The following is a 26,442-nucleotide window of genomic DNA, read 5'->3' on the forward strand; positions in this document are numbered from 1 at the left end:
TTCAATCTTCCTTTTGTACCACTGGGGGCCATTACTCGGAACAGCACTGTTCTATCCCCGCCTCCTTCCTGCCGTGATTGGTTCTCACCTCCACTGCCAACTGCCAACAGCTGCCCATGGAACTTCCTGGCGCCGTTCTCCTGATTGGATCTCGCAATGGTGTTTGGTTTCCTGGCGCCTGTTTTCAAGGGAAAATAGGGACTGGCTGACATCATTCTCTACTCACCTGTACAGAAAAGCTGTGGTCAGTCTGGATCCTCTCTGCCTATTTATCCCCGAATGTCCCTGTGGGAATTACAGTGGTATCTCGGGTTACATATGCTTCAGGTTACATATGCTTCAGGTTACAGACTCCGCTAACCCAGAAATAGTACCTCGGGTTAAGAACTTTGCTTCAGGATGAGAACAGAAATTGTGCTCTGGCGACACGGCAGCAGCGGGAGGCCCCATTAGCTAAAGTGGTGCTTCAGGTTAAGAACAGTTTCAGGTTAAGAACGGACCTCCGGAACAAATTAAGTACTTAACCTGAGGTACCACTGTACTCTCCATCGGTTTCATAGGAACATAAGAAGATGCCTTACACAGAATCAGACCAATGGTCCATTTAGCTCCAGGTTTCAGGCAGGTGACATTCCCAGCCCTACAAGGATATGCCCTGGGATTCAACCTGGGACCATCTGTAAGCTAATCCCTTAAAATAGGGATGAAATAGCTCAGCCCCCTGGGCCAAATCTGGCCCTCCAAGCCTCTGTATCTGGCCCTCAGAATTCTCCTCAAGCCACCAACCACCCCAGCCTTCTTTCACACCCTTAGTACTTTTACCTGCTTGGAAGGTATCCTTGAACTCTTGCTCACCTGGATAGAGGAGAGAGAGGGGTGTAGAAACTAGCCTACTTGGCAAAGGTAAAGTTCACATTAAGTGCTCCACCCACTTTTGCCTCTGGCCCCGCCCACCACCACCGGGCAGCCCAGGCAGTTACCCAGAAGGGAAGGTGACCACTGTGTTGATTTTTTTTTTCCAGATATAGGAAATGGCAGGGACTGGCAGGATGCTGACAAGGGTGCACTGGGGGAAGAGGGGCTGGAGTCTGGCTCAGGAGAGTGGGGCAGTAATTCGTGGGGACATGTACTAGCCAGGAAGCAAGAATCAAAGGCTGGGGAAGCTTCAGAGTGGGAGGAAGAGGTAAGTGAAGGCTGGGTGCTTCCCCACCTTCCTCTGCATCACTGTCTCCCAGAACCAGGAGCGGACTGAAGTGAGAAGAGCAGAGGCTTCTTCCACACAGGCATAATCTCTGGCTACGTGCACATAGCTTGTTGGGGGAAGGTACATAAACTGGTGGAGGGGGAGCAGTCCCCAGTTGCTGCAACTGCTCCATAGATCATGGACCTGGGAATGGCTGCCTAGACTAGTGTGCATAGTTCTGCAGAGCTGTAGAAGCAACTTTGAGTGACAATAAAGAGTTAACCCTCGGCCGTGTGCATTCCTTAGCTGGGAAGCGCTCTGGACATAGGAAGCTGCTTTCTACTGAATCACACCACTAGGCCATCTAGATCTGTGTTGTCTACAATGTCTGGCAGCACCTCTCCAGAGCTTCAGGCAGGGGTCCCTCCCTGCCAAGCCTGCAGATGCTGGGGATTGAACCTGGGACCTTCTGGATAGGAGGCAGATGCTCTACTACGGTGCTACAGCCCTGTAGGCAACTATCCATGCAATCCATTAATTCATGTATTGGGCTCCCTGCCTTCAGCTCTACCAATCCAAAGGGGCTCCTGCCACCCCTCTTTGACTACTTGGCAAAGCTTCTGGCTTTGCTTAAATATTCCAAGTGTGAATTTGAGATTTGTCGCCACATATGGTTTTCCCAGTAGTGATGTATGGAAGTGAGAGCTGGACCATAAAGAAGGCTGATTGCCGAAGAATTTATGCTTTTGAATTATGGTGCTGGAGGAGACTCAAGAGTCCCATGGACTGCAAGAAGATCAAACCTATCCATTCTGAAGGAAATCAACCCTGAGTGCTCACTGGAAGGACAGATCCTGAAGCTGAGGCTCCAATACTGTGGCCACCTCATGAGAAGAGAAGACTCCCTAGAAAAGACCCTGATGTTGGGAGAGGTTGAGGGCACAAGGAGAAGGGGACGACAGAGGACGAGATGGTTGGATAGTGTTCTCGAAGCTACAAGCATGAGTTTGACCAAACTGCGGGAGGCAGTGGAAGACAGGAGTGCCTGGCGTGCTCTGGTCCATGGGGTCACGAAGAGTCGGACACAACTAAATGACTAAACAACAACAACATAATTTTCACGACAGCCTTGGTTAGCGCCTCCGGTAATGGCTGAATTCCTCTGATCGGGAGGAATTTGCTTTGTGGAAATTAGAGTCTGGCCGCCACGGTGAAGGCGGAGACCCACAAAAAATCACAGGCGGGAGAAGCCTGTGAACGTGGGATTCAGCTGGCACCTTTTGCGCCTCCCCTACTCGCGGGGAAACCCGGTTTCGGGGATCCGGAGCGACGTGGGGTGAGTGGCGCGGTGCTTCGAATTGACTGTTTCTTTCACGGAGTGAAGCCGCATTGCTGTTGCCGGAGAGCGCTGACTTTTTCCTGTGGACAATTTGATCTTAAAACAACTACCCGTGAGTAGAATGGAAAATTGGATTTTTAAACGTCTTAATTTGGCACTGAAACGGGGAGGTTTCAAACAGGAAGTCCGCCTTCCCCTTTTGTAAATAGACTGAAGCAAAGAGGTTGCAAGCTAAAGTCTTGGAAAGCTTTTGATAAAGGATTAAACTTCCATCGGCTAAAATCATCAAACCCCCCTTGGAAGCAGGAGAAGAGGGGGGGGGGGATTTTAGATCGCGTAAGCCTGCAGGAGAGAGTGAAGAAAGACAAATTACCACCACTCTGAACCTGGAAACGGGCTGCTAGTAGGACTGAAGTTTTGGATATGCTCATTGACTGTGAATAGATCGTTTGTTCACAGTAAGTTAAAGAAGAGAAATACATTGTTTCCATTGTCTCCTTCTGCGTTTAAAAAGGAGCAAAAGTAATTGAAATTAACTTTATTGCTTGAACTGTGCTTAAAAGGATTGATACAAATAGAAATTGTTTCCCCCTAGAGGAAGCCTTTGAAATTGTTACATGAGCTGAGCTGGGGGAATTTCCAGCTGCAAGATAAGACTGTGAGAATCTGGGATTGACCTTTGACCGTTAAGAATGTTGACAGAAGAAGCCTTAGTGGTTGCATTATGTAAGATTAATGACTCACTGGAACAGCTCCATAAGAAGACGGATGTGATGATTATAAAAATTGATGACTTGGAACAAAAAGACTAATTTGGAACAAATGGTGAATATTAATACAGAAGCTATTCAGGAATCGATACAGGGACCTACTCTGACATGGCAAATTGAGGAGAAGGCGGGGGAGAAAGTTGTTGTTGTGGAACCTAAAGTAGCACAAGTGGAGAGGGAGAGAGCCCCAGCCTCACAGATGCAATTTGATGACTATAAGTTGATGCCTTTTATGACTGAATTTAGAGAAAGTCAGACTTTGAGGATTGGAGCCCCGCTTGGACTGGAGAAGGAAAGTTGGATAGATCCCTTCATGCAGGGATTTATTGACCTTTGGGACCTGGACTTGGGTCAGGAGGAGACTGGAGTTGTGGGGACCGCCAGACTTGGAGGAACTTTGAAATACGACTGGAAATATCTTTTGAATTTTAGTTTTAACTATGGAGATTTGACTGACTTGTCGAGAAGGAATAAAAACATTGCTAGGTGGGAATTCCCCCGAGATCTACTTCTCAGCATCAAAGGAAGGAAAATAAGAACAAGATCAGGAGAAGACAAAGTAAAGTGCATGTATAAATATGAAGAAGACCTGCAGAAGTGACTTGGAAAAGAGTTAAGAGCCTCGGACAGAAGATCACCAGGTTGATGGACTATATGGAATTGACGGAAATGACTGGCAGAATCCAAGACCAGGGAGAAGAGACGGTGGAAGAATATTGGAAAAAGTTTAAAATCTATATATGGAAATAATGTAAAATTAATGAGTGTTAGAAAAATGTTGGAAGGGAATTATACGGCTTTAGTAGAAATGTTTTAAGGAATTAAGCATAAATAAGTATTATAGTATTAATGGAAAACAAGGTTAAAACATGTTAAGATAATCATATGACAGAAAATAGAGAAAGATGGAAAGGATTTGCTGAAATAATTAATAGAAATGGAATACAAAAAGGGAGGTGAGAGGAGGTCGAGGAAACAAGGGAATGAAAGAGAGGATATTGAGATGGTAGGATGTGTGTTTTTTGAACTGTTTTTGCTTTCGTTTTGTTTAATGTGTTAATGTTGTGTTGTGTATTGTTTATATATTGTACTGTATTGTTTTTTCTTTTGCTTTTTCTTCTTTTTTCTTCTTTTTTCTTTTCTTTTTTCCTTTTTGTAAGGTTTAAAAGTATTAAATATTATTTTTTAAAAAAATAAACAACAACAACAACAATGTGTGATGGCCACTGGACTAAGATGCTGGTGGTCAAAGAAGAGCTCCAAGTTATTATCCATGCCCTCCTTATGAGCTTCCTGGAGGTGGCTTGCTAGTGGATGCTGGACCAGATGGCTCTTTGTTTTCACACTTTTATTCTTTTACTCAACAGCCTCCTAATAATATCCCCCTGCCTCTCCATCCTATAAACCAGGGGTCAGCAACCTTTTTCAGCCATGGGCCGGTCCACTGTCCCTCAGACCTCGTGGTGGGCCAGACTATATTTTGAAAAAAACATATGAACAAATTCCTATGCCTCACAAATAACCCAGAGATGCATTTTAAATAAAGGCACACATTCTACTCATGGAAAAACACGCTGATTCCCGTACCATCCGTGGGCCGGATTGAGAAGGCGATTGGGCTGCATCCGGTCCCTGGGCCTTAGGTTGCCTTCCCCTGCTATAAACCATTCTCTGTTCAAAAGCATTGCAGAGCCTTCACTCTGGAGCACTGAAGGGGAGGTTAAACAAGCAAACCTTATTGTCAACACAAATTGAAGGGCCTCAGAAATAGAAATTCCAGCATGCTGTTATCAAAGCCACTGTTAAAAGACGGGCAAGGCCATAACCAGGCAGACAAACAAAGCAACTGTTATAAGACAGGGAAGGCCGTAGCAGGCAGACAAACGAAAAATGAGTAAATTAAGAAGTGTTAACCTTCAAAAGGAGAAACATGGAATTTTCGACCAGAAAGTGTTAAAGAAGGATAGAACTTTTTTATGTATGCAACTACAGCAGCAAGAATTCTTATCGCAAAATACTGGAAGACACTGGAAGACACAAGATCTACCCACACTGGAAGAGTGGCAGACGCAATATGGAACTGGCTGAAATGACCGGCAGAATCCGAGATTTGGGAGAAGAAACAACGGAAGAGGACTGGAAAAAATTTAAGGACTATTTACAAAAATATCATAAGTTGTATGAATGTTAAAAACTGCACAATTTGGAAATTTTAGCTTCAGCAATTAGATTTGGTGAAATAGGAAAATAAGTTATAAGTAAGAAAAGGTTGAAATTTAAAGTAATACTATGGTTGATTTAAGGTATAAGTAACTGACAAAAAGTATTTTAAATTTAAAAATATAATATTTGGAAGGTACAAAATAAGACATGAAACAAGGTAATAATTTGCTGATATTTTTATTGTAAAGAATGCAGAGTGGGGGAGATGTGAGGAAGTCCGGTTGGTTATGGAAAAATGTTTTTGAAAATTGGATCTTTTCTTTTTTCTTTCTTTGTTTCTTTTATCTTTTTCCTATGGCTTTTATATTTCTGACTGTGTATTTGAAAATGTAATAAAAATATTTATATATATAAAAAAGAGAAACATGGAATTTTAGCGCCTGATTGGATAAGAATGTAAAGTCTCACTCTCTGCTTTTTTTGTATAGTTTATGAAAAGTGGGAACACCCTGACTGGGGTGTGCAGTTTGCGAGCTTATTGCTCTGCACCTTTGTTTGTTTTTTTAAAAATAATATTTATTGCTTTTAAAAGTTGCAAAGAAGTAGAAAAAAAGAGAGAAAAGACAAAAAAGAAAAAAGACAAGAAAAAAGAAAAAGAAAAACAATAAACAATATAAACCCACCCTAAACCCATTAAACTAAACACATAAACAAAGCAAGACAAAAACTATTTAAAAACATCCCTCCTTTTCCATACTCTGTCCTTCATTCCCTTGTTTCCTCGACTTCCTCACACCTCCCTTCTTGTATTCCACTTCTAGTACTTGTTTCAGCAAATCCTTTCCATCTTTCTCTATTTTCTGTCATATCATAAATAACATATTCTTTAACCTTATTTCCCATTAAAGGTAAATTACTTATATACACCCAACTTCTTATAGCATTTCTGCTAAATCCATAAAATATCATTCCACCATTTTTCTAACAGTCATTACTTTAACAAAATTTCTAAATAAACACTTTAAATTTTCCAGTAATCTTCCACTATCTCCTCTCCCTGGCTTCGGATTCTGCCAGTCCTTTCCGTCAGTTCCATATAGTCCATCAACCTGGTGTTCTTATATCCGAGGCTCTTAAATCTCTTCCAAGTCCCTTCTGCAGGTCTTCTTCATATTCTTTGATGCTCAGGAGCAAATCTCGGGAGAAAACCAGCCTAGCAATACTTTTGTTCCTTCTGGGCAGTTCAGCCAAATTTCCAAAGTTAAAAATAAAGTCCATAGAGTGTTTCAGACCGTATTTCAGGATTCCTCCAATTCTAGTGACCCCCAAAACTTCAAGCTCCTCCAAACCCAGGTCCATGTCCCAAAAGTCAGTCAATCCCTGAATAGAGGGTTCTTTCCAACTTTCCTTCTTCAATCCAAGCCGGGATCCTAGCCTCAAAAATTGACTTTTGTTAGATTCAGTCATGAAAGACCTCAATTTATAATCCTCAATTTGCTTCTGAGAAATTAAGGATCCCGCTGGTACTACTTTTGGTTTCACATCATCAGCTTTCTCCTTTTTCTCCACCATTTTCACATCATCAGCTTTCTCCTTTTCCTCCACCATTTGTCCAACCAAGATATGTTCCTGTACCAAATCCTGAATTGTTTCTGTATTGGCACTCACTTTTTGACTCAAATTAATCACGTTCTGTTCCAAGTTGTCAATTTTAGGGATCGTGTCATCTGTCTTTTTATGGAGCTGTTCCAGCGAGTAGTTTATCTTGTATAATACAGTCACAATAGCTTCTCCTATCAACATTTTGAATGATCCAAGGTCAGACTCTAGTTTTCAGAATCTTATCTTGCAGCTGGAGATCTCCCTGTTGCACTCCTGTAACAGTTTCACATGCTCCCTCTAGAGGAAAACAGTCTCCGTTTGTATCAATTCTTTCAAGCATGACTCAAGCAAATAGCAATAGTTTCAATTTTCGGTTACTTTTTCCTCCATTTTTAAACGCAGAAGAGGACAATGGAAACAGTGCCTTTCTTATTTTAGCTAGCTGTCAAATCCGTTCTGTCAATAAGCATTCCCCGAACGTCATCTGGCAGCCCTTTTCCAGGTTCAGAGCAGTGGCAATTTGATTTTCACTCTCTTATGCAGGCACACTAGATCCAAAACTTACCCCCCTTCTCCTGCTTCCAAGAGGGGTTATATATTTTTGTCCGGTGGGAATTTAATCCTTTATCAAAAGCTTTCAAAGACTTTAGCTTGTAACGTCTTTGCTTCAGTCTATTTACAAAAACGGGAGGCGGACTTCCTGTTTAGAGCCTTCCTGCTTCGGTGCCAAATTAAAGTGTTTCAAGATCCAATTCTCCGTTCTACCCACAGGTAGTTGTTTAAAATCCAATTGTCCACAGGAAAAAGTCAGCGCTCTCCGGCAACAGCAATGCGGCTTCACTCCGTGAAAGAAGCGGTCGATTCAAAGCACCGCGCCGCTCACCCCACGTCGCTCCGGATCCCCAAAACAGGGTTTCCCCACGAGTAGGGGAGGCGCAAAGGGTGCCAGCCGAATCCCAGGTTCACAGGCTTCTCCCGCCTGTGATTTCTATGGGTCTCCGCCTTCAGACCCTGCTTTTCACGGAGCAAGTTCCTCCCGATCGGAGAAGCTCCGCCATTGCCGGAGGCGCCAACCCGGAAGTCCTATTGCTCTGTACCTTTGTCCTGCATATGCATTTCAAATAATTCCTTTTGAATCCTGCAAGGTTGATTGCCACTTTGTGTGAATCTGTGCTCCGGGGGCCCAATAGCAGATATGGAACAGGTCCAACAAAATGACCCTGTGAATCTGGAGAGTGAGTATCAATAACACATAGAGCAATTCTATAGACTAGGAAGGGATCCCCAAAGATCATCTAGCCCAGTCCCCTGCATGGCATGCTCTTGTGCATGGGTCGGCAAGGTTTACCTCGACTGGGTTCGCTCCAGTGGAGATCCCTCTGTGGGCCGGATCACACACATGCAGCCGCGATTTTCAGCGTCTGAACAGATGTGATTTTCAGCACCGCAGAAGCGAGTCCCCGCGCCACACTGCGCCAGTTTTGTGCAGCACGTGGGGACTCACCAAGCAGGCAGCTCAGTTCAGGGGTGGCTCGCAGGCCGGTTAAACGGCCCCCGTGGGCCACTTTTGGCCCATGGGCCTTAGGTTGCCTACCCCTGCTCTTGTGTATTACACTTTTTATTGTGATGTATTCAATATTTTTTAAAAATCAAAGTCTTGTTATGGAAATTGCCAGGGTGGATGTGTTTTATGCTTCTTCACTAATTTCAGATCAGAATGCATCCAGTTCTTCCAGAGTGGCTAAATATTGTATTTACTGCAGCATATAAAACATGCCTGGGACTGATTTTTTTTTTAAAGCAAACTTATAGTTTTGTTTTCTATGCCTGGCATTCTAAATCATGAAACCGTTTTTAGTAATTTTGTTGCTGTGCCCTTCTGCTTGGTTTGGCATTGTTTTATACATTTGCACAGTTTCTTTTCTGAATATTGCTCATCGACTGTTAATTCCTCTCCCACAGCTGAGCCCTGGTTTCTGAGCCCTGCTTCAGAGAGAATGAAAAGTGAAGAGGAAGACAAACCCACTGAAAGGGTGAGTTGGGAGAATGCTCTATCCAGCTGCATTTATAAATCATTGCCCATCTAAAGTAGGGTGGTCATACATCTGAGATTCCAATGACGGCATCAGCGTTCGGGGGGATTTTGGGTAATCAGCAAAAAGTCTGGGTTTTTGAAACTTTCCCAAAGCTCAACAACTTTTTGTGTCCAGATTTGTATTTCTTGAAATATGGCAACCCTGCCTAAAGCAGAGAAAGGGAACACCTGCCAGTCTCTAAATAATAATAATAATAATAATAATAATAATAATAATAATAATAATAATAATTATATTATTTATACCCTGTCAATATGATTCAGTTCGCCCAGCCACTCTGGGTGGCTTCCAACACATATAAAAAACCATAATAAAACATCAAATGTTAAAAACCTGATACAAGGCTGCCTTTAGATGTTGTTGGACTCTATCAGCCCCAATTGGTGTGGCAAGAGATTATGTGAGCTGGAGTTCAGCAATATCTAAAAGGCCACACGGCACCCAGCCCTGATGAATATGATGTCCAACTGTTTTCCAGGATGGCGATGACATGTAAGCCTATAATAATGTTGCAGGCTTGAGGGGCTCAGTCTGGATAATTTCCATGCGGTCCCTTGCAGGCCTGTGATTTTATGTAGCTAGTGAGGCTTAGAAATTGAGTTGCCATATGTCAGGGACCGTGCTGAGTAGGGCTGCATGGAGGAGGAATGGTGGAAGCCTCCCCCCCCCCCCCGATCTGGATCCGGATCCTGAATCTTCCCAGGAGCAGGAGGACAGTATAGATTTGGAACAGTGGTTTGCAGATGGACATGGTTCAGAAGGCAGAAGCTGGGAAATGGGGAACAGCTAGGACATGGGTAGGCAACCTAAGGCCCGGGGGCCGGATCCAGCCCAATTGCCTTCTCAATCCAGCTGGCGGACGGTCCAGGAATCAGCGTGTAGAATGTGTCCTTTTATTTCAAATGCATCTCTGGGTTATTTGTGGGGCCTGCCTGGTGTTTTTACATGAGTAGAATGTGTGCTTTTATTTAAATTAAAATGCATCTCTGAGTTATTTGTGGGGCATAGGAATTCGTTCATATATATTTTTAAAAAAATATAGTCCGGCCCCCCACAAGATCTGAGGGGCAGTGGACTGGCCCCCTGCTGAAAAAGTTTGCTGACCCCTGAGCTAGGAGAGGAAACACTGGAAGAGAGATGGTTAACAGATTCACTGTCTTTGGAAAGCATTCATCTGCTCAGCCCAAGGTCAAGAAGAGCTGATGAGGTGGCAGCACAGAAACCACGGTGGTTATGAGCTCAGGTTACAAGACACAGTAGTAACGTGGATGACTAGGGATGAAGTGGGTGGAATCCTTAACTGGGAGTACCGCCATGCCTAGGACAGGGATTCTTTGTTCTCTCGCTGTGATCATTAAAGTTTCTAACCGGTAAGAATACTCATTTCCTTGGTTCTACTTATCTACTGCCAAGGGGGTGTGTGGAGCCGATTCCCTGAAGCCTGAGACCATATTTCAAAAAGCGAAAATCCGGACATAAAAGTTGTGGAGTTTTTTTGCGGGTTTTTTTGGCAAAGTTATGGAGCTTTCTTTGCCAAATCTCAAAACAAAAAATGATGTTTTTGAGCTATTTTTAAGGAAATTCACCAAAAACGACACTTCCGACATGGGTTGCCATATGTCCGGATTTTCCCAGACTTTTCTGCATTTTTCTGCCTGGCCGCTGTTACAGATGGCCGAATCCCAGCTATGTCTGGGAAATTCTGGATGTATGGCAACCCTAAATTCTAGTCATCGAGACCTGCAAGGCCTCTTTTTCAAGCAAATGTGTCATGCATCAGAATCTAACAAATATTTATGGAGGTTGGGCCCCGTATGCTAAAATTCATGGTTTCTGCTGCTCTGTTCCAATAGAAACTGACAAGCATCCTGGTGCTAGCTGCAATGACTGCTGGTTTTGGATCGTCTTTCCAATATGGCTACAACGTCTTTGTGATCAACTACGCAGCAGAGGTATGGTCTGTTATTATTTGTTCAGAGCATTCGCACGCTATTCTTAATATATGTAGGGTTTGGTGTCAGCGTTGCTTGTGCAGGTTCTTTGCTGTTCACTTGTGTTCCTTTGATGGTGAGAGAGGCTGGGGTTGGCCTAGGGTGTGGTTGTTCATTTGTGGTTGGCTGTGGTGGTCTTTGTTTTCATGTGTGAGTGGGGTGGGTGGGTGTTTTGGATCAGGTTAGCCATATTGATTTGTATGCTGTTGGTGGATTTTTGTCATTGTCTTGTTGGGCTGTGTGTGTGATAAAGGGGAGCCATATCCTTTTAGGTTTAATTACAAATGGTATTCCCGAAAATCAAAGGAAAGTATTCCTTTATGCAACAACAGCTGCCAGGATGCTTATAGCAAAAAAATGGAAAGGGAGAAAAATTCCATCAGTGAAAGATTGGCAAATTAAATTTTGTGAATACATAAATCTGGCAAGACTCACAGCATATATAAGGGGACAATCGGACCAGAAATTATTAAAAGAATGGGGTTGTGCTAAAGAGTATATGAAAAAACATTGTTCTGGAGTAAGTATATTGGTATGTAATGAATGATGCTTTACAGGGTTAAAGAAAAAGAAAAATGGTGTTAAAAAAAAAAGTACAAAGGTGGAAGTAATCTAATTAGACACAACAATATAGTAAGAGTAAATTTTTTGAGGTCTTAAAACAAAGGAAGGAAGTCAATACGTGTTTATGTACGTAATGATATGGTTTTTTTCTGTAGATGTGTACTTTTTCGTTTATGTTTAGTTTAGTTTTGTTTCCTTTCCTTTGGTTTTTTTCCCCTTTTTCTTTCCTTTTTTTTGTATGTACCTTTTTTTGTATAGTATTATTTTGGATTCAATGTTTGTAATTTTTGTTATGATTCTGCATTGGGGGGAAAAATTGGGGGGGGGGGAAGATAAAGGGGAGCCATACTGGGGTGAAGGCATCGTCTTCTATTTGTCTCCATGTCAGTTTCAGTTTATTGGTTAGTTTTTCTAGTAAGGCTGTTTCCCATACTATTTGGTACCATTGGTCCATGCTTACTCCTGACAGGTCTCTCCGGTGTCTGGTTATGATGTTTCTATTCTTAGCCAACAGTACTCCCAGAGTGGCTTACATGCAGTTGATTAGAATGAAACAATCTCTGCCTGCAGGTTTACAATATAAATTCACAACATGCAAGGAAAAAGGACAGGGAGGGAAGGGCACGGGGAAATAAAATTCAGGCACCAATTCTTCAATGGGAGTTCATCTAATGACCAGCAGGCACAACAGTGGTGTAGCATGGGCTGCCAGTGTCCGGGGCCATGTGGGAAAGGGAGGGAGGGAAATGGCATGCACATTCAACTGCCGAACGGCATAGCTGTCAACCGTCCCTTATTTGGCGGGAAAGCCCCTTATCCCAGTGCTGTGTCCCGCTGCTGTCCCTTATTGATGATGTCCCTTAAATTTCCAGGGTTTCAAAGGAAGCAGCTCCTCCCCCTCCCTCCCTGCCAGCCAGGGAGGAGGGAGGCTCCAACTGTGTTGCTTGGCTGCATTGCTCACCCAATAAGGAGTCTAAGAACGACTGGGGGGTGGAGCTTGCATGCCTTGTGCCGATCAAATCGGCCGCGTTGTCTGGGGACTCGCCTTTGCTCAGCGCTTCCCAGCGGAGAGGTGACAGTGGTTTTCCTTGCTGCACCCCCTTTGCTGGGTTGCTGCACTGTGGGAACCACCGCTTGAGGCTTTGTTTGGCTGCTGGCTGGGCTTTCTGCCTTTGGCTTGGAGGGGCTCAGAAGTTGAACATACCTGTGCTTGGAAAATCCCTTATTTGGGCTGCTGATCCCTTATTTTCGAGGCTGCTGGTCCCTTAATTTCAAATCTGTAAGTTGACAGCTATGGCTAACGGTGTCTGCATCAACCAGGAGATTGCAGTCACCGAGATAAGAAAAGAAGAATCGTTTCTCTGGGGAGGTCACTTCCTGGTTCGCATGGAGAAGCGACAGAAGCACAGAGCTGTATTGAGACAGCACCAGCTGTCAAAATTTTGCGACCCTAATAATTTTGCACCCAGGGCAACCACCCCTGTGCCCCACTATGCTGTGGCACAGTTCAGGGGCAGGAGGATGGAGCTGAGCTTTGGGGCAAAGCTGATGGAGCGAACTCAGCTTCCCATCTCTCCCACTGGTGGAATGGCTGAGGGAGAGGAGGCACAACAGCCTTACAGTGTGGGCAACTCCTGTATACCTGAAGGAGCGTCTCCACCCTCATCGTTCAGCCCAGACACTGAGATCCAGCGCCGAGGGCCTTCTGGCGGTTCCCTCACTGCGAGAAGTGAGGTTATAGGGAACCAGACAGAGGGCCTTCTTGGTAGTGGCACTTGCCCTGTGGAACACCCTCCCTTCAGATGTGAAGGAAATAAGCAGCTATCCTATCTTTAAAAGACATCTGAAGGCAGCCCTGTTCAGGGAAGTTTTTAATAATTAATGCTGTACTGTTTTTAACACTTGATTGGGAGCCGCCAAGAGTGGCTGGGGAAACTCAGCCAGATGGGCGGGGTATAAATAATAAATATTATAATTATTGCAGGGGGTCAGTGAAAATGTTCTACCTTTCCCTATTTAGCACAGACATATTTGTTCTGTCATTTGCAGAAGATGGGGGGGGGGGGGGAATGGGACCTTGGACCACTTGCACACAATAAGTTTAATAAGAAGCAGAGAGACAGAAGGTTCAGGTGAGTAACACGGTCGGTCGATACGCTAATCCACACCTAAACATGTTTTCTCCCTTCATGGTGGAAAGATCCGCACTATATATTTACTGCACATTTAAAGGACATGAGTTCCCCCAAAGAATTCTGGGAACTGTTGTTCTCCCCTTTTGCAGAGCTACAGTTCCAGAACCCTTAACCAACTACAGTGGTACCTCGGTTAAGTACTTAATTCATTCCGGAGGTCCGTTTTTAACCTAAAACTGTTCTTAACCTGAAGCACCACTTTAGCTAATGGGGCCTCCTGCTGCTGCCGTGCCGCCAGAGCACGATTTCTGTTCTCATCCTGAAGCAAAGTTCTTAACCCGGGGTACTATTTCTGGGTTAGTGGAGTCTGTAACCTGAAGCGTACATAACCCGAGGTAAAGGTAAAGGTAAAGGTAAAGGGACCCCTGACCATTAGATCCAGTCATGGCCGACTCTGGGGTTGCGGCACTCATCTCGCTTTATTGGCCGAGGGAGCCGGCATACAGCTTCCGGGTCATGTGGCCAGCATGACAAAGCCGCTTCTGGCGAACCAGAGCAGTGCATGGGAACGCTGTTTACCTTCCCGCCGGAGCAGTACCTATTTATCTACTTGCACTTTGATGTGATTTTGAACTGCTAGATGGGTACCACTGTACAGTTCCAAGGATGCTTTGGGGAAAGCCATGTGCTTCAAACGGGGGTTGAGAGTGTGTGCGTTTGCAAACAAGGATGTTGAACGAGAACCACAAACATGGTAGTCAAGGCTGCCTTGCCCCTCCTGGTCAGATCTGCCTGGCCCCCAAACCATGGTTTACTGTGGCTTAATGTGCAGGAAGAAGACCCTGATGCTGACTGTTGCACGCTCTTCTCTCCTAGTTCATTAAAAGCTTTTACAACGAGACCTACCGATGGAGGAATCACATCAGCATAGACCACAGCTTGCTCCTATTCCAGTGGGGTCTGACGGTTTCATTCTTCCCAGTCGGAGGCATGGTTGGGTCTCTTTTGGTGGCTCATCTGGCAGATAATTATGGCAGGTACAGTGATAACTCAACCCTGGAGATGGAGGTTAATTGGGAGAGAAAAGGAAGGCGCAAAGTAGGGCAGATACTCCACCATGAGAATCTGTGCAATAACTGGTAATCTTGCAAAAACTGAACTGACATTCAAAAGACATCTTAAGGCAGCCCTGTTCAGGGAAGTTTTTAATGTATGATATTTTAGTGTTTTATGGTTTCTATGGAAGCTGCCCAGAGTGTCTGGGGAAACCCAGCCAGATGGGCGGGGTACAAATAATAAATTATTATTATTATTATTATTATTATTATTATTATTATTATTATTATTATTATTATTACAAGCGACACACATAGTCTTCTTAGTCTCTCTATTCTGCTTGCTTTCTTGCCACCTGGAGATCCAAACTTTCCCTCTACTACCTGGAGGGGAACGGGCAAACCTGGAGCTCTGGCAATCCTAGTGAATGACCTTCTTATCCCAGGGCCTATGAAAGCACTATGGGGAAGGTGTTGGAGGGGAAAGGCTGTGCGGCTTCTCCTGATCCAAATCTCCCTTTTACAGGAAAAGAATCTACATCAAAGCATAGGAAGCTGTCTTATGCTCAATGAGGCCATTGGCCTACCTAGTATTGCCAACACTGACTGGCAGCAGCTCTGCAGGCTTTCAAACAAGGGAGATTCCTAGCCCTACCTGGAGACGCCAGGGCTTGAACCTGGGATCTTCTGCTTGCAAAGCAGGTGCTCATACTGCTGAGCTATTAGGTACCCCTGCCCGTACGGGCCAGTCTTGCCAGACTCTCGGGTTGTGCGCTCATCTCACTCTATAGGCCGGGAGCCAGCGCTGTCCGCAGACACTTCCGGGTCACATGGCCAGCGTGACAAGCTGCATCTGGTGAGTCAGAGTAGCACACGGAAACGGCGTTTACCTTCCCGCTATAAAGCGGTACCTATTTATCTACTTGCACTTAGGGGTGCTTTCGAACTGCTAGGTTGGCAGGCGCTGGGACCGAACGACGGGAGCACACCCCGCTGCGGGGATTCGAACCGCCGACCATGTGATCGGCAAGTCCTAGGTTTTACCCACAGCGCCACCCGCGTCCCCCCTCCTTTAAGACAAATGGTCCACCTAGCTCAGTATTGTCTACACTGACTGGCAGCAGCTCCTCAGCTCAGCATGGTTTACGCCAGTGTTCTTTGACCTTGGGTCCCCCAAAATTGTTGCACTACAATTCCCATCATTCCCAAACCAGTTTAATCAATGGTCAGTGATGGTAGGTGCAGCAGTTCAGCAACACCTAAAGTCAAAGAAGAAGAGTTTGAAGAAGAGTTTGGATTTGATATCCCGCTTTATCACTACCTGAAGGAGTCTCAAAGTGGCTAACAATCTCCTTTTCCCTTTCTCCCCCACAACAAACACTTTGTGAGGTGAGTGGGGCTGAGAGACTTCAGAGAAGTGTGACTAGCCCAAGGTCACCCAGCAGCTGCATGTCGAGGAGCGGAGACGCGAACCCGGTGCACCTGATTACGAATCTACTGCTCTTAACCACTAAACCACACTGGCTCAGAATACTGACCTACACTGACTGGCAGCAGCACTCTGAGGGAATCAGAACAGGGGTGTTCCTAGCCCTATGTGGAGATGCTAGGGAGCAAACCTACCTGGCTTTGCAACAATTAACGAAACCAGGACAAAGTACCAGTAATTAAATTGTAGCAGCAGTAACAGTAGCATAGCAGTTGCAATTTCCTCTGCCTGATACTTTTCCATCTGCTTTTATACATCCATCAGTATCCACCCTGCCCTTTTCCCCCTTGCCTTTTCAGAAAACGTACTTTGCAGGTGAATAATATTTTGGCCATAATCTCTGCTGTCCTCATGGGCTGCTCCAGAGCAGTGCACTCCTTTGAGTTCATCATCTTTTCACGTTTGGTTATTGGAATATGTGCAGGTGAGTCGGAGACAGGAGGTGTTGTTAAAATATATATATATGCTGGGCATGCACGTTCTTTGACCTGGGCCTCTCCAGAGATCTTGTATATTCTGCATTCACAATTATTGTGATCGTGATGGTATTGGGGTGGTATTGGCTTGTTTACTGTTTCGCGCCTGCAAATGTTTTGGGGGTGGCTGCTTTGCTTCCTACAGACAGCTGTATAGTGGTCCTTGGTCATAGGGGCGGGAAAAGAATCATAGAGTTGGAAAGGGCCCCAGGGGGTCATCTAGTCCAACCCCTGCAAGGCAGCAATCTCAGCTAAAGCATCCATAACAGATGAGCATTCAACCTCTGCTTTCAAAACCTCCAAGGAGAGCCCACAACTTCCCAAGGTTTTCCCAGCTAAGTTATACTCATAGAAGACCCATTGAAATTAATAAATTTCAGTGAGCTGTGTCCATTCACTTCAACGGGTTGTGAGTCCAAGACTAGTCCTACTCAGAGTAGACCCATTGAAGATAATGGGCATGGCTCACTTACTGTAGGTTTATTAGTACCTATGAGATCATATTACCCCATATATGCCCACTTGATCACTTTGATCTGCAGAACTGGCACTGTTGCAGGTTTTATTCTGCGTTTGCCAAGAAATTGATTTTTTACCTACACTTTGGAACCCACCGCCTATTGATATCAAGCAGACACTTTTGGGCATGTGTGTTTCAATGTGACTTTTAGCTTATCGTTGATTTAAATCCTTTTTTTTTTAAGGTTATAGTTGGTTTTAACCAATAATTTCATTGTTCTATTCTTTTTGTAAACTGCTGTTATAAGACTGCTTTAAGGTTGGTTTTTGTTTTCTTAAAAAGTATTATATACTTTTTGTGAAATAATTAAATAATTTCCAACAGGTCTACTTTGAGCTACACTAAGTGTCTTTTAACCTTTTTGTACACGGTTTGTATTGTATGTTTTTATGTATTTTCAGTGCTTTTCTTCTGGGCAGACGCAGGTTTACGCTTACCCCTAAACATTTTGTGAATCTAAGTTTGGCCTTATTGAGGGGCAGTATTTCAATATGAGTAGGAAAATGAGAGTACCCCTAAATATTTTTTAAGAAAAAAAGCACTCTGTATTTTTTTTATAAATGCCCTAAATATTTTCAGAAATGGGGGGGGGGATCAACACCTGCTTGGCAACAGTCCAATGAGTCTTGTTATAGATCTGGGGGCGCGGGGGTGGGGGAGGGAATCCTCCTAAGCCCTAGGAATGAAGGAAATGTTTGGATTTTGATTAATTGGGATATGGACTAAGACACCAACTGTAGAGCTGGGCCAGACAGGAAAATCCTGGGCTGGCTTATGCAAGCCAATCTTGATAGCTACAGCTATCAAGAGTACAACAGAGGCCATTAACAAGACAATGGAACTCCCCTGTGTGAACAGAGACTGGGGATTTGGAAGGTTGCCAGGGTAACTGCTCTGGGGGAGGGCATGGGGTTTTCTGGGAGGTAAAGGTAAAGGGACCCCTGACCATTAGGTCCAGTCGTGACCGACTCTGGGGTTGCGGCACTCATCTCGCTTTATTGGCCGAGGAAGCCTGTGTACATCTTCCGAGTCATGTGGCCAGCATGACTAAGCCGCTTCTGGCGAACCAGAGCAGCGCATGGAAACACCATTTACCTTCCTGTCAGAGCGGTACCAAGTTATCTACCTGCACTTTGACGTGCTTTCGAACTGCTAGATTGGCAGGAGCAGGGACCGAGCAATGGGAGCTCACCCCGTCGCGGGGATTCGAACCACCGACCTTCTGATCGGCAAGCCCTAGGCTCTGTGGTTTAACCCACAGCGCCACCCGCGTCCCTTTCTGGGAGGAAGAAGGGGCAAAAAAAGATGAGATCTATCTTGGAGCAGGAGGTGAAAAGTTCCCTGTGGGCCATGTTGTAAGATCTGGACTTCCTCCATGCAGACAGAAGGTGTAAATAGGTGAATGAACCATATTTCTTGAAGCAGACAGTCTCTGCCGTGTCTTCTATTCTCCATAGGGATACAGGGATGCATGTGTGCCTGGGACCCCATGGGCTCTTGCCACCGCTTGGCAGAGGGAGGGGCAGGCACCCAGCTTTTTAAACAGTCTGCTCTGAGTAGGACTTTGCATTGTCTGTGAAATATACTCGGAGTCAAGTGTGGATTTCATGCTCTTTATTCAGCTCATAGTAGTGAGGAATGAATGTTCCCCCAAAATATCTGCTTTATATACATTATTTACACAATGGGTCACACGTGATTGGCTAATTCTGGGATTCTCCGGTGGGACAATCAGGTTGCGTATTCACTTCCACCTGGAGCTGGATTGGGTGGCTCCTGCGGACCAATCATACTGCTGCATTGTTCTAGGACCAATCAGAATGCTGCATTCTGAATCCTATTGTTCTAGGACCAATCAGACTGCTGCCTTTTGGATCCTATTGTTCTAGGACCAATCAGACTGCTGCCTTTTGGATCCTATTCAACTCAGTACATAACAGTCTGCCAGCCCAGAAATATGTTCATATGCTTCTGCGCGTAGCCTATGCACATCCAATTGTCTTTTTTTGTTGACCTTGTCAACAGGGATCTCCTTCAGCGTGGTTCCCATGTACCTCACAGAGATTGCCCCCGAAAACCTGCGAGGAGCCATAGCCATCACTGGCCATTTCTTTATCATCTTTGGTAGCCTGATGGCTCGCATATTTGGGCTTGACAAACTCCTAGGGACCCAAGAAGGTAAGTCTGAGAGATGCCCCCTTTGGCCTCTTTACACAGAGGTGGCTCACATTGCTTCAAGGGTCAACCCTCTAGCCACACCCACTTCTACACTCTGGCCACGCCCACAAAGTTTGAATGTGAGCGTGGCCGGCCCATTTAATTTTTAAACCCACCCACTCACGCACACTTGGCATCCTGTCCAGACATGTAGTTATTGACATGTGGTTTAATAACCAATCCGTCTCCATAAGGAACTCTGGGAAAAGTAGCTCTGTGAGGGGGAATAGGGGCAACTCTCAGCCCCTTTTGCAAACTACAGCTCCCAGAAGTCTTTGGGGGAGAAGCCATGAGGGTTTAAAGTGGTATCATAGCACTTTAAATGTATGGTGTGAATTTGGATCCTGTGTGCAACATGGTGTTATATGAAAAAACTGCTCCTTTTTCCTTATGTGGCATTCCCATATAGAGTCCTTAAGTGGGTTCCCTAGTGGTAGGAGAAAGTAACAGAGGCCAACCAGAGTATATTGAGAAGCAAAACAGCTAGTAAGCCTGATCTTTATTCAAGGAACTGTTGCAACAAGGTCCCCACTCACCACACGCAGGAGGGAGGAGAACCCTGAACAATGGTGCGCAAGCCCTTATGTAGACTTTTGAAACTGCCCACCCTGTAGCCCAAGACCACCCCCCTAAAACATCATACATACATCACAGAAGGAGCCGGTCTACAGCAGGAATCCTGTCTGCCAGGATACCTAATAATGGTCACTGATTGCATTACCTCGGCAGCCTGGGAATTCTTTTGTGGTGGTTAATACTTTAGTACCTCAATCCAGGTCACAGGCTCACCCTATTTATACACAAATATGTCCTTAAGACAGGATTTGTAAGCAAAAGACAATGGGAAGGCTTTCCCCATTTGCCTTCCTGACTGCAGAGGAATATTTAAGGTCATTGGGAGAGTCAAAATGGCTTCAGGATTGCTCTCCCATACTATTTCAGACACATGGTTCATATATTTAGATATGTGTGCATTTATGAATATTTATTCTATACAGTGGTACCTCGGGTTACATACGCTTCAGGTTACATATGCTTCAGGTTACAGACTCCGCTAACTCAGAAATATTACCTCGGGTTAAGAACTTTGCTTCAGGATGAGAACAGAAATCGTGCTCCGGCGGTGCAGAGGCAGCAGGAGGCCCCATTAGCTAAAGTGGTGCTTCAGGTTAAGAACAGTTTCAGGTTAAGAACGGACCTCCAGAACGAATTAAGTACTTAACCCGAGGTACCACTGTATTTGAGACCTTAAAATTCTTATAACAATGGTCTTCAGGTTTATGCCTTGGTCCTATAATGCTTGGTTTATATTGTTTGGTTATTCCTATCCAGTCATTGTTTGCTTTTTCTTTGTTATTGTTTATAACTAAAACACACAAAAAATGATTTTTTAAAAAAAAGAAATTCACATTGAGGTGGCGGAACGGGGGGGGTGTGTGACAACACGCGTGACAACACACACCTTGGCGGGGGCCAGATACTGTCTCTGCTCTATGGATTAGCCACCTAGTTGTGCTATCACATTTCATGTCTCTTACCATCTGTGTGCAGGTTGGCCGTTCCTGCTGAGCCTCACTGGGGTTCCGGCATTATTTCAGCTCATCTTCCTGCCCTTCTTCCCTGAAAGTCCTCGGTACCTCCTGATCCAGAGGCATGACGAAAAAGCAGCCAGAGAAGGTAGAACTGAATGGGAAAATGTGGATGTGGTTGTTATCATCAGTCTTCATGCCCCAAACCTTTAAGCCCAGGGTTGTACGCCACTCATTAGAGTAGACCCACCGAAGTGAGTGAGCACCAAAAGCGCTGCTGTTTTCACTTTCTGTGCGAGGTGGCCTAATAAGAGCCTGCTGGATCAGGCCAATGACCCATCTCGTTCACCATCCTGTTCTCACAGTGGCCAATGAGAAGGAACAAGCAGAAGATATAGAAGCATGATTAGTCGTGCCAACAGGGTAAAGAACAGCTTCTATCCATGGGCTGTTAGGCTGCTGAATTAAAAGATAACAACAGGGCAACTGACTTTCGGGTTTGGTGGGTGTGCGTCAGTAAACGAGGGAAATTAAGACTAAGAGAGCTGAGTGGGGGGTGCTCGTGTAATCTCACTGTATACAAGTTGTACAAGTGACGATAAAGTATTTCAATTTCTTTTTTTTTTAAAAAAATATTATTAAAATAATTCAACATTAATACACACATATTGTGAATATACAAGCATACAAACATACATTTCATACAATCCTTAAAAATGTTCAAACGTACCGTATTTTTTGCTCCATTGGACGCACCGGACCATAGGACGCACCGGACCATAGGAGGGGGAGAACAGGGGAAATTTTTTTTTCTTGTTCTCCCCCTCTAAAACAAGGTGCGTTCAAGGTACATTCACCAGAGCTTGTGGGGCTGGCGGTGGGGCGAAGTGCTGCTTTCCCCCACCGCCAGCCTCAAAGATCCCTGAAGCCTTTGGAGCGCAGCGCCCCGCTGCCCTGGAGAGGTTTGCGCGCAGCCGTCCCCATGCTAGAGCAGCGAGACGGAGCCCTCCGTCTCACTGTTCTGGCTTGGGAACAGCCTTGCTAGCTTCTGCAGGACAGCGGGGTGAAGGCACCCCGCTGCCCTGCAGAGGTTTGCGCGCAGCCGTCCCCAAGCTAGAGCAGCGAGACGGAGCGCTCCGCAGTGCTCCGTCTTCCTGTTCTGGCTTTGGGCTTAGCGGCGCAGCCTGCATTTGCTCTATAGGATGCACACACATTTCCCCTTAATTTTTGGAGGGGAAAATGTGCGTCCTATAGAACGAAAAATACGGTACCTACACTCAATCCCACAGACAATTCCTTTTCCCATCACCATCCACCACCCCTCATCCCACCTTTGTGTTAGACTTCCAATCTACTCAATTGCAATTTCATTCCACTTCTATTACTTTCTTTCACACACCTTTAACCTAATTTCATGCTCCTTTTTCTATTATACATTGTTATCCATCTTATTTAGTATTTCAGTATTTAAAACAGAACTTGTTTATTCTAACAGGAGTTCTGATTTTTCAATATGGTCTCAAAGGAGAAGATAGAAAGGCACTGGAAGGTGTTTAAAGGATACTTGCAAAACCATATCAATTTCAGTTTCAATTCCAGACCTGAGCATGAGCCCCTTCCCCTCCTGTGGTTTCCCGCAACTGAGATTCAGAAGCCTTCCTGCCTCCAACCGTGGAGGCAGAACACAACCATCAAAACTAGTAGCAGTTGATACTGTAGCCTTCCTCTCCATCAATTTGCCCAATTCTCTTTTAAAGCCATCCAAGTTGGTGGCCGTCGCTGCCTCCTGCAGGAGAGACTTTGGTAGTGCACTGAAGTCGTTTCTTTTGTCTGTTCTGAATCTTTCAACATTAAGCTTCCTAGGACGTCGGTGAATTCTGGGGGGGGGGGGGGGAGAGAAGCTTCTCTCCATCCACTTTCTCCATGCCACGCGTAGTTGTAGCACAAGGGAATTTGCAGGGTGCCTTCCGGACTCCTGCTACAGTGGTGCCTCGCAAGACGAAAAGAATCCATTCTGTGATTCTCTTCGTCTAGCGGTTTTTTCGTCTTGCGAAGCAAGCCCATTGACAGATTAGCGGATTAGCGCTATTAGCGCTATTAGCGGCTTATCGGCTTATCGGATCAGCTGATAAGCGGCTTAGCGGCTTAGAAAAAGGGGGGGTAACCCCGCAGGAACTCGCAAGACATTTTCGTCTTGCGAAGCAAGCCCATAGGAGATTCGTTTTGCAAAGCACCTCCAAAACAGAAAACTCTTTCGTCTAGCGAGTTTTCCGTCTTGCGAGGCATTCGTCTTGCGGGGCACCACTGTACTTTGCAAGAGGGATTCCTGTGCATCCTTGAACAGTTTTGCACTTTGAAAGTGATTTTAAAATGCTATTTTGCCCTAGGACAACAAATCTCCTCCTCCTTTTTTTTTTTTAAAAAAAAAAATCGACTTTTGGTAGTTTGGAAAGTGATGGAGGAAAGCATGGAATGAATGAATGGTTAAAGGGAAATTGTAAAAACAACCCAAAAGCAAACCAGAGAATGCTCCTTGTCATATAGCAAAAGTAAAGGGACCCCTGACCATTACTTCCAGTCGTGACCGACTCTGGGGTTGCAGCGCTCATCTCGCTTTATTGGCCGAGGGAGCCGGTGTACAGCTTCTGGGTCATGTGGCCAGCATGACTAAGCCGCTTCTGGTAAACCAGAGCAGCGCACGGAAACGCCGTTTACCTTCCTGCCGGAGTGGTACCTATTTATCTACTTGCAGTTTGATGTGCTTTTGAACTGCTAGGTTGGCAGGAGCAGGGACTGAGCAACGGGAGCTCACCCCATTGAGGGGATTCGAACCGCCAACCTTCTGATCGGCAAGTCATAGGCTCTGTGGTTTAACCCACAGCGCCACCCACGTCCCCCTTATCATATAACCACCCCGTAAAGATATCTGAAAGAATGTTAAATATAGACTGATTGTATGCTGTAGTCTAATCTCTGCATAAACTGGCTATGTTCTCTTTAGGCTCAGTGTTGAACTCAGCAGGGGGGAGGAGGAAGATGGGGACAAAGCTAGAACTCATTGGTTTTACTCACCATTGGCTCTAGCGCCTCCAGCCGTTCGCTCTGGCGCCCCCTACTGTTGGCCTCCCTGACCTCTGCCATATCAGTTCCAGCGGGCACCAGCCTCCACTGCTGGATGAGGCAGTGTGTACAGACTGGGGGTGGGGGGAGCGCGCTAAGAACCTTCCAAATGCTGCTGAGCCGACATGGGTGATCTGTGGCACTAGTAAGCCAGTCGTCTCCTTCCACACAGCCTTGGTGAAGCTAAGGGGCTGCGACAACGTGGAGGATGAAATCGAAGAGCTCCACGAGGAGGACCTCTCTGAGGAATTGGAAAAGGATATGGACATCTTTACGATGTATCACTTCGATGACATATGGAACCACCTCGTCTCTGCTGTCGTCTTGATGGGCGGGCAGCAGCTCACTGGCATTAACGCGGTAGGGCAATCTCCCCGAGGAGAACGGGCCTTTTCGGTGGTGGCTCCTGCGTGTGGGATGCTTTCCGCAGGGAAGCCTGCCTGGTGCCCTCGCTGGCTGATTTGAGGTGCCAGGCAAAAATGTTTTCAGCCAGGCGTTTGGCCTTTAGCCTGGAGAACTGTAGATATTTTGGCCTCCTCTAGAGGGTGGGATATTGAGCAGTGAAAAATCCCCCTCCTCACTGGCTCTCTGTGGAGAACCGAAATTAAGACTGAAAAAACGATAGAAACTGAAATGGACAGATTTGTCTGTATCCTGATAGGGGGGTCATCATTCAGCTAAGAACGTCTGTTTCTCCTTTCAGGCCAGCTATTATATGGAGATACTCTACATGGCTATGGGGTTAGAAAAGAAAATTGTCGGGTATATCAGCATAACGATATACATTTTGCTTATGTTCATAACTCTCCTGGTGGTAAGATTCTCTCTCATTTCTACATCAACGCTGACGTGATGAGCTCCAGATGTTGTGGCCTACAACTCCATAATCCCTAATCATTGGTCACACAGGCTAGGGCTGATGGGAATTGTAGTCCAAAAATGTCTAGAAGGCATCACGTTCGTCTCCCCTGATATGAATGTTTAGCTCCTCCTTGTAATGCTTCTACCCTTGGCCTACTCCAAAGGCCAGCGCTTTTATAGTGTGTGTCTGTGTTCAACTGGCTGAGTTGTTCCAGTTTCCTACAGACAAACTACAAGTCCAGGTTCAGATGGCATGCAAAGACAAACCATGGCTTAGCTCACAGAAGAGGGGCAAAATGGCTGCCATCGCCTCTCCAGAGATCTGGGTGGAATCTAGACACATAAAAAACACTGTGGAAATGCTTTTGAACAAAGTGTTGAAAAAATTATTGGATTTGCCATAGCTCACCATCGCCATCTAGTGTCACATTTGTATAATGCACTTTACAACCCAGTTTAAACGTTTTATTTGCAGCTGTATAGCTGAGTGCCTGGTTTGGCTTAGGGTTAAGTAAAAACAGAGCTTCCACCTCTGGGCCCATCCAGGCTGTTGCTAATTTCGGGTGGGATTCAGATGGGCTCAATCCCCAGTTGCATCTCCAGGGAATGTACTCTGCCAGAAACTCTGGAGAGCTGCTGCCAGCCAGTGTAGTCAATACTGAGTTCGATTGGCTAATGGGCTTCACTCAATATAAAATAGGTTTTTTTATATTCCTACGTCTGTAGGGCTATAGTTCAATGGTAGAGCATCTGCTTTGCAGGCAGAAGGTCCTAGGTTCAATCCCCAGTATCTCAAGGCTAGGGAAGACACCCTGGCTGAAACCCTGCAAAACTACTGCCAGTCAGTGTAGACATTGCTGAGCTAGAGGGATGCAATGGTCTGACTTGGCACAAGGGAGCTTCTTAGGTTCCTAATCACATACTAGCCAATGAGCGGCGAGAGCTGATTGGGAGGTTTAGCGCAACAAACCCTCTTCCCAAAAATGCGGGACGCAACAAGGAAATGCACTGGAATTATCTAATCTCCCTGTAAGGTAATGAATATGGCCACCCATTAAATAGCTGACATCTCCCTGCAAATAATGGGAATGTACTCTGCCAGAAACTCTGGAGAGCTGCTGCCAGCCAGTGTAGACAATAGTGAGTTTGATTGGCTAATGGGCTTCACTCAATATAACATAGTTTCTTATATTCCTACATCTGTAGGGCTATAGTTCAATGGTAGAGCATCTGCTTTGCAGGCAAAAGGTCTTAGGTTCGATCCCCAGCATCTCTACAATGCCATTACGAGCAGTGGACTCATAATCTGATGAACCGGGTTCAATTCCCTGC

The 26,442-nt window shown here is 45.3% G+C and overlaps 2 protein-coding genes across 4 annotated transcripts in view; one reads left to right on the forward strand and one right to left on the reverse strand.

Annotated features, from left to right (window-relative positions):
* Nucleotides 1-26,442, reverse strand: part of H6PD (hexose-6-phosphate dehydrogenase/glucose 1-dehydrogenase) — a 217,144-nt gene that overhangs the window by 114,837 nt on the left and 75,865 nt on the right. The gene's annotated exons all lie outside the window — the stretch shown is intronic.
* LOC310711297 (solute carrier family 2, facilitated glucose transporter member 5-like) overlaps nt 5-26,442 on the forward strand; it is a 32,310-nt gene continuing 5,872 nt past the window's right edge. Inside the window, exons 1-10 of one of the 3 annotated variants that reach the window (XM_083513076.1) lie at nt 8-244; nt 8,203-8,292; nt 9,020-9,090; nt 11,007-11,105; nt 14,720-14,880; nt 16,687-16,811; nt 19,409-19,561; nt 21,152-21,277; nt 24,422-24,609; nt 24,953-25,063. In XM_083513076.1, the coding sequence (XP_083369202.1) occupies nt 8,253-8,292; nt 9,020-9,090; nt 11,007-11,105; nt 14,720-14,880; nt 16,687-16,811; nt 19,409-19,561; nt 21,152-21,277; nt 24,422-24,609; nt 24,953-25,063 (1,074 nt within the window). In that variant the 5' untranslated portion in view covers nt 8-244; nt 8,203-8,252. Of the gene's footprint in view, nt 245-8,202; nt 8,293-9,019; nt 9,091-11,006; nt 11,106-14,719; nt 14,881-16,686; nt 16,812-19,408; nt 19,562-21,151; nt 21,278-24,421; nt 24,610-24,952; nt 25,064-26,442 lie in introns of all 3 variants that reach the window. The other 2 variants (XM_083513078.1, XM_083513077.1) reach the window with 2 other exon arrangements.

The sequence above is a fragment of the Podarcis liolepis genome (genome assembly GCF_965112155.1).
Source record: "Podarcis liolepis genome assembly, chromosome: 7".
NCBI lineage: Eukaryota > Metazoa > Chordata > Lepidosauria > Squamata > Lacertidae > Podarcis > Podarcis liolepis.